Below are 14,307 nucleotides of genomic sequence, written 5' to 3' on the forward strand. Positions count from 1 at the left end.
TCATATTGCCTGAATGATTATTTTTTTGGGGGGATATATTTATTTTTTATGAGCAATTGATGTATTACATAAAATAATAACGTAACACATTACATGAGACCTGTAAAAAATAAAATAAAATAAAAGGATAGCAAATTCTTTCAAAAGAAAAAGATCGTGGACATAAGTGGACAAAATGAGTTTCCTCTGCAGGGTGTCCGAGATCTCCCTTCAAGATTGGGTGAAAAGCTCGGTCATCCGGGAGGTGCTCAGAGTCGAGCCGCTGCTCCTCCGCATCGAGAGGAGCCAGATGAGGTGGTTACGGCATCTGGTTAGGATGCCCCCGGACACCTCCCTGATGAGAGAAGTAGGTCCCGGGGAGACTAGAGAGACTGTCTCCGGGCTGGCCGGGACCGCCTTGGGATCCTCCAGGAAGAGCTGGACGAAATAATGGGGGGAGGCAAATCTCGGCTTCTTTGCTTAGGTTGCTGCCCCCGCGATCTGAACCTGGATAAGTGCAAGAAAATTAATGGATGCATAGAAATTTGGAAATTTTGGACATACTTGGCAAATAAAGATGATTTTGATTCTGATTCTGATTCTGAAATTCATTTAAGAATACAAAAAAAATACATTGGTGATATCTTAAACAGATAAATTAAATTGCATTAATTTCATATTTTCTCTATTTTAAATCAAGGATTTGTAGTACTTATGAAGTGAGCTAAAATCATATTGCTCTTAATAAGTCTTTACTTTTAAATAAATAAATAAATAATCTTTCACAAAATGATCCATAAATGTTATATTCCAACTACCAATAAATGCTTGTGCTTTCTGGTGTGACATCCATTCCACGTGACCATTGTTTCTCCCTCTGCCACGTTTTCATTGGTCCATCCCTTGAGAATCCGCATAGTGGGGCGGGTCCATCGAAGCCATTTTATTATCACAACAGAAAAGAAGTGCAGCAGGTGCATCGCTTTCTTTTTGTCTCAAGCAGAGACAACATCGATTTATATTAATATTTGTATCGAGTGAAAGATGGGCCAATGCGGGATTACGTCATCCAAAACCGTCTTGGTTTTCCTTAATCTCATTTTTTGGGTAAGCAAATTTGAGCACTATTGACTCGCGGTGCAGCATCAAGCTTGAGGGAGGACGGACCGATGTTATTAGCAAGCTAGCGCACTGCGACAGTGATGCGCGTTCTCACATTAGTTTAGTGGACGAGCCGCATTTTAGGTTATTATTTGGCAAAATAATCCGTAATGTAATAGTACGTAATCTCGCCAACAACGGGAGTCTGGCCGCAAAGTGCGTTGGGCGCCGACCTGACGTAACGTGGCAGCTGTTGACCTGCTGTTCTGCTAAAGGTAGCATGATGCTACATCCCATAATAAGACTCACTGGCCATCTGCACGGACTAATAACATCCAGTCTACGTTTATAATCTTAACAATACTTAGTTCAAGGGCAACAGAGGTCATTTAACAGTATAATTTAAAGGGAAAACAGTAAGTATTCTTCGGCCACGCCGCGGCCTCGAGCTGTCGTATAACGCCGTACTTTTTTTGTTTTGTTTTTCTCTCAATGATGGAAATATGTGTACAGTAATGGTATGTACTACAGGAATGAGGACATGGAACGAAATTGACAAGGATGTATGAATATATTGAAACCGAATTGATATGAATACATAAATATATAATCATTAACACTATAAAGGTTAGAGATTTGTTTTTGTGAGGAATGTTTATTTATTTTAATCAAATCGTGGTTGAAGGAATTGAAATACTCAACTGTAAGGGGAACTGTACAAATATGTTTTTAATGATGTTATACAAATCACTGGCGTAGGGGGAATCCTCGCATCTCCAAAACCATCACTTTTGAGGAAAGTGCCATTTTTGTTGAACCAGGAACATTGCATCTCCAAAGAGAACAAGCCATTTTCAACACTTAAGATTCGTCAATAATTTGTAAAAAATAACATGCCTACATGGGGATTGACCAGTAGTATTGATTGATGAAAAAATATTAAATTGACTAATTTTAGACATAGGAGGTTTCGGCCCAACGCCAGCATTATATTTATTTATTTTTATATGTATGCAAAAATAAATACATTATATTATATTAAGCCTACAAAATGAACATCCTATCTATCTATCTATCTATCCAAGAAAAAATTGCTAGTTGCAAAAAGCGTCTGAATACTAAGTTGCTAAGCTTGCAACACTGCGTCAGTCTGTGTATCGTTCTGCCCTTCAAGACAACACATTCCACTCAATGCAGTAGGAATGATAATTCAAATTTAAATCCCTAATGCTAACTGGGGTACAAATTTTAAAGTTATTTTATGAACAAATTTCCAGATGATGACACGCATGCAGAAACTTTTAACTCAGTTAAACTGCTGCCGGAAATAATGTTAATAGTGTGACACATGAATTACAACCCCAATTCCAATGAAGTTGGGACGTTGTGTTAAACATTAATAAAAACAGAATACAATTTTATATATATATATAAAATATATATATATCCTCCTTGAGCCGTCACCTTGTCGTGGTGGAGGGGTTTGTGTGTCCCAGTGATCCTAGGAGCTAAGTTGTCTGGGGCTTTATGCCCCTGGCAGGGTCACCCATGACAAACAGGTCCTAGGTGAGGGACCAGACAAAGCACGGCTCAAAGACCCCTAATGATGACGACAAACAATGGACTTCGTTTTCCCTTGCCCGGACGTGGGCCACCGGGGCCCCCCACTGGAGCCAGGCCTGGTGGTGGGGCTCGAAGGCGAGCGCCTGGTGGCCGGGCCTGCACCCATGGGGCCCGGCCGGGCACAGCCCGAAAGGGTAACGTGGGTCCCCCTTCCCATGGGCTCACCACCTGTGGGAGGGGCCATAGGGGTCGGGTGCAGTGTGAGCTGGGCGGTGGCCGAAGGCGGGGACCTTGGCGATCCGATCCCCGGCTACAGAAGCTGGCTCTAGGGACGTGGAATGTCACCTCTCTGGCAGGGAAGGAGCCCGAGCTGGTGTGTGAGGTCGAGAAGTTCCGACTCGATATAGTCGGACTCGCCTCCACACACACCTGGGGCTCTGGTACCAGTCCTCTCGAGAGGGGTTGGACTCTCTTCCACTCTGGAGTTGCCCATGGTGAGAGGCGCCGAGCAGGTGTGGGTATACTTATTGCCCCCCGGCTCGGCGCCTGTACGTTGGGGTTCACCCCGGTGGACGAGAGGGTAGCCTCCCTCCGCCTTCGGGTGGGGGGACGGGTCCTGACTGTTGTTTGTGCCTATGCACCAAACAGTAGTTCAGAGTACCCACCCTTTTTGGAGTCCTTGGAGGGGGTGCTGGAGAGCGCTCCCGCTGGGGACTCCATTGTTCTGTTGGGGGACTTCAATGCTCACGTGGGCAATGACAGTGAGACCTGGAAGGGCGCGATTGGGAGGAACGGCCCCCCCGATCAGAACCCGAGCGGTGTTCTGTTATTGGACTTCTGTGCTCGTCACGGATTGTCCATAACGAACACCATGTTCAAGCATAAGGGTGTCCACACGTGCACTTGGCACCAGGACACCCTAGGTCGCAGTTCGATGATCGACTTTGTGGTCGTGTCATCGGACTTGCGGCCGCATGTCTTGGACACTCGGGTGAAGAGAGGGGCGGAGCTGTCAACTGATCACCACCTGGTGGTGAGTTGGCTCCGATGGTGGGGGAAGATGCCGGTCCGACGTGGCAGGCCCAAACGTATTGTGAGGGTCTGCTGGGAACGTCTGGCAGAATCCCCTGTCAGAAGGAGTTTCAACTCCCACCTCCGACAGAACTTTGCTCATGTTCCGGGGGAGGCGGGGGACATCGAGTCCGAGTGGACCATGTTCCGCGCCTCCATTGCTGAGGCGGCCGACCGGAGCTGTGGCCGTAAGGTGGTCGGTGCCTGTCGTGGCGGCAATCCCCGAACCCGTTGGTGGACACCAACGGTGAGGGATGCCGTCAAGCTGAAGGAGTCCTATCGGGCCTTTTTGACCTGTGGGACTCCTGAGGCAGCTGATGGGTACCGGCTGGCCAAGCGGAATGCAGCTCTGGTGGTCGCTGAAGCAAAAACCCGGGCATGGGAGGAGTTCGGTGAGGCCATGGAGAAAGACTTCTGGACGGCTTCGAGGAAATTCTGGTCCACCATCCGACGTCTCAGGAGAGGAAAGCAGTGCACCACCAACACTGTGTATAGTGGGGATGGGGCGCTGCTGACCTCGACTCGGGACGTTGTGAGTCGGTGGGGAGAATACTTCGAAGACCTCCTCAATTCCACCGACACGCCTTCCCATGGGGAAGCAGAGTGTGGGTTCTCTGAGGTGGGCTCTCCTATCTCTGGGTTTGAGGTCACCGAGGTAGTTAAAAAGCTCCTCGGTGGCAGGGCCCCGGGGGTGGATGAGATTCGCCCGGAGTTCCTAAAGGCTCTGGATGTTGTGGGGCTGTCCTGGTTGACACGCCTCTGCAACATCGCGTGGACATCGGGGACAGTGCCTCTGGATTGGTAGACTGGGGTGGTGGTCCCCCTTTTTAAGAAGGGGGACCGGAGGGTGTGTTCCAACTACAGGGGGATCACACTGCTCAGCCTCCCTGGTAAGGTCTATTCAGGGGTGCTGGAGAGGAGGGTCCGTCGGGAAGTCGAATCTCAGATTCAGGAGGAGCAGTGTGGTTTTCGTCCTGGCCGTGGAACAGTGGACCAGCTCTACACCCTCGGCAGGGTCCTCGAGGGTGCATGGGAGTTCGCCCAACCAGTCTACATGTGTTTTGTGGACTTGGAGAAGGCGTTCGACCGTGTCCCTCGGGGAGTCCTGTGGAGAGTGCTTCGGGAGTATGGGGTACCGAACCCCCTGATACGGGCTGTTCGGTCCCTGTACGACCGGAGTCAGAGTTTGGTCCGCATATCCGGCAGTAAGTCGGACTCGTTCCCGGTGAGGGTTGGACTCCGCCAAGGCTGCCCTTTGTCGCCGATTCTGTTCATAACTTTTATGGACAGAATTTCTAGGCGCAGCCGAGGCGTAGAGGGGGTCCGGTTTGGTGGCCTCAGCATTGCATCTCTGCTTTTTGCAGATGATGTGGTTCTGTTGGCTTCATCAAGCCGTGACCTCCAACTCTCATTGGAGCAGTTCGCAGCCGAGTGTGAAGCGGCTGGGATGAGAATCAGCACCTCCAAATCTGAGACCATGGTCCTCAGTCGGGAAAGGGTGGCATGCCATCTCCAGGTCGGGGATGAGATCCTGCCCCAAGTGGAGGAATTCAAGTATCTTGGGGTCTTGTTCACGAGTGAGGGAAGAATGGAACGGGAGATCGACAGGCGGATCGGTGCAGCGTCTGCAGTGATGCGGACTTTGTATCGGTCCGTTGTGGTAAAGAAAGAGCTAAGCCGAAAGGCGAAGCTCTCAATTTACCGGTCGATCTTCATTCCTACCCTCACCTATGGTCATGAGCTGTGGCGTGACCGAAAGAACAAGATCCCGGATACAAGCGGCCGAAATGAGTTTCCTCCGCAGGGTGTCCGGGCTCTCCCTTAGAGATAGGGTGAGAAGCTCGGTCATCCGGGAGGATCTCAGAGTAGAGCCGCTACTCCTCCGAATTGCGAGGAGCCAGATGAGGTGGCTGGGGCATCTGATTCGGATGCCTCCCGGACGCCTCCCTGGTGAGGTGTTCCGGGCATGTCCCACCGGGAGGAGACCCCGGGGACGACCCAGGACGCGCTGGAGAGACTACATCCTTCGGCTGGCCTGGGAACGCCTTGGGATCCCCCCGGAAGAGCTGGATGAAGTGGCTGGGGAGAGGGTAGTCTGGGCGTCCCTGCTGAAGCTACTGCCCCCGCGACCCGACCCGGATAAGCGGTAGAGAATGGATGGATGGATGGAGATATATATATATATATATATATATATATATATATATAGATATATAGATAGATATATAGATAGACAGACAGATAGACAGATAGATAGATAGATATGTGCCCTGCGACTGGCTGGCAACCAGTTTAGGGTGTACCCTGCCTCCTGCCCGATGATAGCTGGGATAGGCTCCAGCACTCCCGCGACCCTTGTGAGGATAAGCGGCTCAGAGAATGGATGGATGGATGGATATATATATATATATATATTTACAACAAATAATGATCATAATTATAAAAATTATTATTAAACCTGTATATATTGTGATAATTTAACAGTATCATGAAATATATACAGTGGTGCCTTGACTTACTAGTTGACTTCGATCCGTGACCACGATTGACCACGAACTCAAAACACTTGTATCTCAAATCTTTTTCCCATTAAAATGAATGAAAACGACAATAACACATTCCAGCGCCCCAAAAAACACCAGCAACAAATGTAATGTTTTTAACAAGAAAAATGGCACGCTACCGTATTGTACTTTTTCAAAACACACAGTAATAACACAAATAAGATATCATTAATTAAACAGTTTGCATCATGACCATTCATTTGGCGTTGTGCTACTAATTCTGATGTACACGCCTTGGCCCCCTGGGGGCAGTATAAGACATACAGACATACTACACATAGATTTGATGATGAAACACAGAAGAATACCTTCACAAATAATCTGCAATACTATTAGTAATTTTTCGCAAAGGATAAAGAATATATGGCGGTGAGTATTGTTCTATGCTCTGTCTGCATGTGGCGCTACTGCTCGTGTTCAAATATAAGTTGTTTAAAGGTTTATAATTGCAACATTTCTGCTAATTTCATTCGTCTGTCTACGGTGTTTTGCATTGTGTGTTAGTATTAAGCTTTAGGACTTTTGTAAGGGCGGCACGGCGACTGGTTAGAGCGTCTGCCTCACAGTTCTGAGGACCGGGGTTCAATCCCCGGCCCTGCCTGTGTGGAGTTTGCATGTTCTCCCCGTGCCTGCGGGCACTCCGGTTTCCTCCCACATCCCAAAAAACATGCATGGGAAGTTAATTGAAGACTCTAAATTGCCCGTAGGTGTGTATGTGAGTGTGAATGGTTGTTTGTTTATATGTGCCTTGCGATTGGCTGGCAACCAGTTCAGGGTGTACCCCGCCTCCTGCCCGTTGATAGCTGGGATAGGCTCCAGCACTCCCGCGACCCTTGTGATGATAAGCGGCTCAGAAAATGGATGGATGGATGGATGGACGTTTGTAAGAAAGTTAATGGGTTTTTTGTTAAATACATGATGTGTATTTCTCTTTTGTTGTTGTTGTTCAACAAACCTCAACTGGGAGTGGCAATAACAGATTGAAGCAAGCACTTGGCAACTTTTTTTTGAAGAACTGCTTACTATGTGCCAAACTGCTGCTTGTCGTAAAGTTGTAAAGCCACCATTGCTAGCGCTCATAACTCAAATTTTTGCTCGCAACTCAAGACAAAAATCAGCCAAGCGACGACTCGTATCTCGAATCATTCTTAAGTCAAGGCACCACTGTAATATAATGTATAATATAGGTAATCTAGTCTACTGTAATGTCATGTGAGGCATTTATTTGAGTTGAGGCTTTTGTTTCGCGTAATGACAAACAAGATGACGCACCTGCCAATTAACTGCAATTTAACAGGTGTCTATAGGAGTGGAGCCCACTTTTTGACGAAAACATTTAGTGCCTGTTGTACGTTTTTAGCATTATACCAATTATCCTTTTACATCAAATGTATTATTGGACCAGCTCAATCTTTCTCTGAGTGGTGTAGTGCAACCTATGTGTGCATAATGAATTGACAGTGAGAATATGTTGAACTAAACATCTATATATATTTTTGTGAAGGCGGCGGCGGGCATTTTGTGCTACATTGGCGCATACGTGTTCATCACCTACGATGACTACGACCACTTCTTTGAGGATGTGTACACTCTGATCCCAGCCATCGTCATCATCGCCGTGGGCACGCTCCTCTTCGTCATTGGCCTGATCGGCTGCTGCGCCACCATACGTGAGAGCTCCTGTGGCCTGGCCACTGTGAGTGCGCACCTGTCCACCATGTCAGTTAAGAGCACAAACACCATGATTATTTATGAACTTTTTTTTTCCTCTATTCAGTTTGCTGCCATATTGCTCCTGGTCTTTGTAACAGAGTGTGTGGTGGTGGTGCTGGGCTACATCTACAGAGCAAAAGTAAGCTTCTTTATAGGTGTCTTAATGCTGCTCCCTACAGTTGACAAAAACTGCTGCAAAAAGTGCAAATCCGCAAATACCCTTCCCCAAAAATGCTTCTCAAAAGTGATGAGATCCTGACGGGCTGATACATTAATAATTGTGTATTCCAGGTGGAAGATGAGGTGAACCACTCCATCCAGAAGGTTTACAACGAGTACAACGGCACCAACACGGATGCTCCCAGTCGTGCTATCGATTATGTGCAGAGGCAGGTGAGGGGGAAAAAATATAACAAATACTCTTCATTATTTCTTGTCACAGTCTCAGTGGAGAAATGGTATTTCAATCTCTCTGTATGTATATAGTAACTGACAATAAAGTAAACCTTGACATTGTCACTCAGTTTTGTACTCAAGAGTTAATGCTAGGCATCTGTTGGAGGGGGACCTTTAGCTCTACAAACACAAATGTTGAATAGAATAAGCCCCCAGTATTCACGGGTGGATAGGGACAGAACCCTGCCAGCAATGGTGAAAAAAGGGAAGTAATTGATGCCCCCCAAGCTGTTTATAATTGCATGTATTACTAGTTTAAACTGTTAATATACCACAAACTATGATAGCAAAATCCTTCAAAATCATTACAACCTCATTTTACATGATCCTTAAAAACAAATAGCTTACAGATGGTTTTATTTAGAAAAAAAGCACCAGAAGTGCCACATGTACATTCTCTGTAACTTTCACTAACAACCTGACATATAGAGATGGTTGTCTCTCAGTCAAGATGTATCACTTTAATATACTTTCTTGACACCAATTTACTATACGTTCAGTGCAGTCTGGGTTATTTCCTTTTTTAGGCCTTTGGCGCCTACTTGTGGAATTTATGAGGAATTATAAAAAAGAGCACAAATACCGCAAATAGGTGACTTTGCAAAGAGCAAACCAGGGGGTGTGGGCCAGGGGCCACTCAGAAGTATTTACAAAAGTTGTCAATATGTCAATTGAAACTGGAGTTTCACAGAATATGAAATGCCAATTATGGCCAAAAAGCTGAGGCAGACGGGGGCGGAACTAATGTGCCTGGTATTTCCCTGGAATATAAATATGGATGCATCCAGTATTGTGGAGCGACCGCATGTCAAAATCCACAACATGAGGCAAGTCTCCACACTTCAAATTATCTGAGAGACTGTGATGTAGCTCCTTAGGTGCTGCTGTTTTGGTTAGCGACATAGTTCAACAGGATTTCGTAGGTCACTTTATTTTCCACATGTGAACAATGGCATCTATGAACTGTTATGAACTTATTACACTTAGTACCTGTTTACTCCACTACTGACCTGTGTAAACAATTCCTGTTTGTTGATTTAGCTGCATTGCTGCGGTATCCACAACTACTCGGACTGGAGGAACACTCACTGGTTCAGAGAGTCCAAAAACAACAGCGTTCCCATCAGCTGCTGCCAGCCCAACATCAGCAACTGCACCGGCACCCTCACCCGACCGGCATACCTCTACCAAGAGGTGCACACACACGCATGACAACAGTGTGTCTGTCAATTTTTTATTTTTTTTTGGCCTTCATTTTGTTTTAACTTACCTGTTTTGTTTGTTGTTTTAGGGTTGTGAAGCTCTGGTTGTGAAGAAGTTAAAGGAGATCATGATGTATGTCATTTGGGCTGCGTTAACTTTTGCATCTATACAGGTGAGGAGACACAAGTCACAAAACTTAATTTAGGTTTAACAAAATAGTGTGCAATTTTTTACTACTATTTAATGTATATATTGTCTTTTGTAAATGACTAATTGTATGTTCTACCTTGTGTGGTTCAGTGCTAGTGTGACAATTTGGAGGGGAAAAACAAATCACAAAACATTGACAATTTCACTGATTCCTAACAGTCCTCATTCAAACAAATTCAGACTTCTCTTAAATTAGATTGTCATGCTCTTAATATGCCAGCTATATTCTAATAAAGTAAAAAAAAATTCATCATATTGCAACTTTATTATATGCCCGTTTTTGTTATTAGATCTTTATTAGTGCAAATTTACATGTTCCTTATCAGGACTTTATTTTTGTAAAATTGCACTGTTTTAATATTCTGACTTTATTGGCTTTTTCTTATTTGTTGTTCTTGTAATATTACAACTTTATTTTTGTAAAATTACAAATATGTTTTTGTAATATTACGGCTGCTTCTTTTATAATTCTGACTTTATGGATGTAAAATGTTGATTTTCTTTATTTCCTTGTAATTATAGGACTTAATTCTCATAAAATTAAAATGTATTTCTCATACTATGACTTTATTCTCCAAAAGTTACAATGTAATTGTCTTAATATTACAAATTCACTGGTAATTTAAATCTTTTCTTGTGATTTTGACTTTATTATAGTAAAATGTATCCTTTAGTCTTGTAATTCCATTATTTAATTACTTTTTTGTGGCCCTAACAGTTCTTCTTAGATTTATATACCTATAGTTTTACTCTACAAAATCTGTTTAATCATGTGACAGCTGGTTTTTCGAAGTATAAATGTGTATACCACAAAGTTGTACAAACCGCCGCTGTGTGTCTACAGATGCTGGGCATGCTGTGTGCTTGTGTGGTGCTCTGTAGGCGGAGTCACGACCCGGCGTACGAGCTGCTTGTCACTACCAACAGCTACGCTTGAATAACTCTCATGGCCGGCATCGGAAGGAGAGCGTCACCACGTCACGGTAGATTTCAACAGTAGTTATATATTTAAACTCAAGTATACAAGCTCAAGCACACCTTGCACAATCCAATGAAGTAGCAAACACTGGCGACGTGGTCCCTACATGAGGAACCATGTATTTATTTATTTTAATATTCTTTTCCCGACACTGATATGCTTTAAAAAGCCAGCATATAAAAAATGGCAAACGGTATTATTTTGTCTTTGAAATATAGAAATGATCTCATTCAGACAGAATGGCAAAAAAAAAATAAAAAAAATAAAATGTAATGGGTGCTTATGTGTTACGTTATGGTTGAATGTGTGTAGGGCCAATGTGCACTCATGAGAATTTAGTAGGAAATTGAACAAAAAGTTAATGTCTTCATCCTGGTTGAAATCGCATAAAGCCCTGCATTAATGCGCTTTAAATCATTGGCGTCTGTGCAACCTGGGCCTTCAGTAGGGACATACCCAACTTAATTCACCTTTTAATATCACCACTATCACACTGCAGTTATCGAAACCATAAGTACTATTAAAAAAAACAAAAAAAACGCAATTTAATAGCACACAACTCTGCCACATGCATCATCTAGGGGAGTCCAGGGTCAATATTTATCTAATAACATGACAAAAAAAAAACCATAAAAAAATTTCATAACACATGATGATAACTATGGGGGAGAAGCTCGGTCATTCGTGAGAAGCTCAAAGTCAAGCTGCTGCTCCTCTGTATGGAGAGAAGCCGGATTAGGTGGCTCGGGCAACTGGTTAGGATACCCCCCTGGACGTCTCCCTAGTGAGGTGTTCCGGGCACATTCCGCTGGGGAGGCTATGTCTCCCGGTTGGCTTGGGAACGCCTCGGAATTCCCCCAGAAGAGTTGGACAAAATGGCCGGAGAGAGGGAAGTCTAGGCATCCCTGCCTAAACTGCTGCCCCCGCGACCCAAGCCTGGAAAAGCGGAAGAAGATGGAAATATGGATGGAATGATGATATTAACCAGACATGCTGATTATTACATGCATTAATGTGTGCAGATAGCTACACTTGTTTTGCTAGTCTAACTTGGTTTGCTCCAACTATCAACTACCGGAGACAAATTCCTTGTGTGTTTTTTGGACATACTTGGCAAATAAAGATAATTCTGATTCTGACCAACCGATCAGAGAGTGGAGAAATACTGACTCACAGCTTGCTGGCCCTGCAAGGAGATTTTTAAATCTGGTTGGCTGAAGGAACAGTCTCATTGATAATATAGTTTGAGTCACATCAGCCAGCAACACTGATTGTGAAGGCCCTGGGCAGATTAGCTTGACAACACAGCACATAGAGGCTGCAATCTGATTGGACAAAACAATCTAATATCCACATACACGTACTGGAAGCATTGCAGCCAAGAAAGTGCTATAAAATTAAGAGAATGGACTGTTTATGTTACGGACGTCTCTAGTGCTGCAGATGTGGACCCAAAAGCGAACAGGAGTCGTATGGTTAGAGTGGATGTTTTGTTTAATATATCAGGGGAGATTACGTGTACAGAATCACAGGGCGAACGGTAATTGGGTGGGTTGCTGGGGCTAGGCAGGAAACCTGATCACAAGGGCCGAGGGGATTCTTGTGGCGGTTGAGGAGTAGAGAGACTCGAGGAGACAATGCGAAGGCTGGGTGAGGGACACAGCACTGGCACTGGTGGAGAAAAAACGGAATCAAAACCAGGTATTCTCAGACAAAAAGGTTATACAGGAAACAGGCGTGATGGCCGAAGTACCACTTGTGGAAGCGGAAGTCATCTGGCTGTTGCTGTTCGTTGATCCGGCAGGATCTTTAAACCCAGTTGATTGCGGATTGGTTGCAGGTGCGCAAGAATGAGTATCCCTCCAGAAGCTGCCCAGTCTGAAACAATAAAACAAACTACAAGCAGTGTGGTGCAGGAAATGAGCCCACCAAAATATGACAAGGCTGTGCCGAACCACCACAGTTTAGAATACATTTGAATAATTTCATGGAACAAGTATTAGAATTTAGGCTGTAAATGCAGGCCAGTGCTTTTGATAGTATTTAGGCCAGCAGAGATGTCCTAAATTTTCTTTCATTGAAGCTTCCCAATACACTTCAAACATGACAGACGTACTCCACAAAGGTTAAACCATGGCAGACGTGCTGCAGTCAAAATCCCGTAGAGTGGAATAGCTAAAGTTATATTTTATATTTATATATTTTCCTGGGTCGAACTGTCACCATCATTAAATGTTTAAATTGTCATACAAGTGTAAAAACAAGTGAACTCTTATTAATATTAAAGGTCCCATATTTGAGCTATTACACCTCCATAGAGTGACTCTCTAACATGGACTTCGTATAACAGTGTCAATTTAATTTCAAAAAGCACCTTTGTTGTGTCATACGATTGTCCAAAAAAGGCCTCTCTGATAGCTACTTCTGTTCGACCCAGTTTTGTGTCCGTTGTGTCCATATCTGGCTAAGACCGCCTCCTATCCCCTGATTGGTTGCCTCTGTGTTGAAGACCCACTTGTGAGAGCACACGTGTTTATGTTGACAGCACTGGCTTAGGAACGGAGAGGTAGTGATGTAGATGAGTTCGAATAACTTCGAATGACCTGATTTCAGGGCCTCTCTAGAAAAATGTCTAGAACATTGTATCATATTTCACGTTTGCTGAGGCACCACAGAGCCAATATAACATCCCACACACAAGAATCCCCCCCCCCAAAAAAACACTACTTTTCTAAAACGTGTGCAATTCTTAGCCAGTCAAACAGCCACTAGCACTATTAGCTAACGTTAGCAGTTGACTCAGCTGCCTGGACTTGATCATCTTTTCCGCCTCTGCATCTTCACTCATGCTTCGAAAAATCCCTTGTTCTTGTCTTAAGAACTCTTGTTGAGGCTTGTCCTTCTTTTGGAAATGGTGTTGAAGCTGGTTGAGATGAAGTCCTGTGAGATTTGTTGGCATCACAAATGACAGCAGTTTGTGCAACGTTAGATGCATAAGTTTTTAAGAAAAAAAAAAAAATAAGAAACCAACTTTCAAAGTACTTAAGTGCTTAAGGCAGACCTTGGTAACATGGGAGTCAATGCAAAACTAATAATTGCAGCGTGTTGTACAAAATCCTACTAAATTTGAGTGAGAACACTGCAGTCTGTATGTGGGATCTTTTTTCTTATGTGCTACTTTGTACAGTGATTGGAGCTTTTGAGACATTTTGTGGTTGGGGGGGAAAAAAATAACAAAAATGTTTTTTTTGTGTTTTTGTTAACCCCCCCACCCCAAAAAAATGAAAATTTAGCAGTGAAGCAGATACTTTATTTTTACTGTTTTATTTTCATGCTGTGAATTTAATTCAGAATCCACTTCACTGTTGAGGCACTGTGAATATATATATATATATATATATATATATATATATATATATGTATATATATATATATATATATGTATATATATATATATGTGAATATATA

General features: G+C 44.0%; 1 protein-coding gene across 1 annotated transcript; it reads left to right on the forward strand.

Annotated features, from left to right (window-relative positions):
- The first annotated feature begins 911 nt into the window (after positions 1 to 911).
- On the forward strand, positions 912 to 14,079 carry LOC133474257 (tetraspanin-3-like). The gene is made up of 7 exons (XM_061765750.1): positions 912 to 1,086; positions 7,783 to 7,974; positions 8,056 to 8,130; positions 8,283 to 8,384; positions 9,489 to 9,641; positions 9,739 to 9,822; positions 10,705 to 14,079. Exons 1-7 carry the CDS (start codon positions 1,024 to 1,026, stop codon positions 10,795 to 10,797), a joined length of 762 nt encoding a protein of 253 aa, XP_061621734.1. The 5' UTR covers positions 912 to 1,023; the 3' UTR covers positions 10,798 to 14,079.
- Positions 14,080 to 14,307: the final 228 nt, after the last annotated feature.

This window comes from Phyllopteryx taeniolatus, chromosome 2, assembly GCF_024500385.1.
Source record: "Phyllopteryx taeniolatus isolate TA_2022b chromosome 2, UOR_Ptae_1.2, whole genome shotgun sequence".
Lineage (NCBI taxonomy): Eukaryota > Metazoa > Chordata > Actinopteri > Syngnathiformes > Syngnathidae > Phyllopteryx > Phyllopteryx taeniolatus.

Coding starts and splice junctions, on each gene's coding strand:
- LOC133474257 (XM_061765750.1), top strand. CDS start 1,024: ATGGGCCAATGCGGGATTACGTCATCCAAAACCGTCTTGGTTTTCCTT. Junction 7,975..8,055: donor GCTCCTGTGGCCTGGCCACT/GTGAGTGCGCAC, acceptor TCCTCTATTCAG/TTTGCTGCCATATTGCTCCT. Junction 8,385..9,488: donor TCGATTATGTGCAGAGGCAG/GTGAGGGGGAAA, acceptor TTGTTGATTTAG/CTGCATTGCTGCGGTATCCA.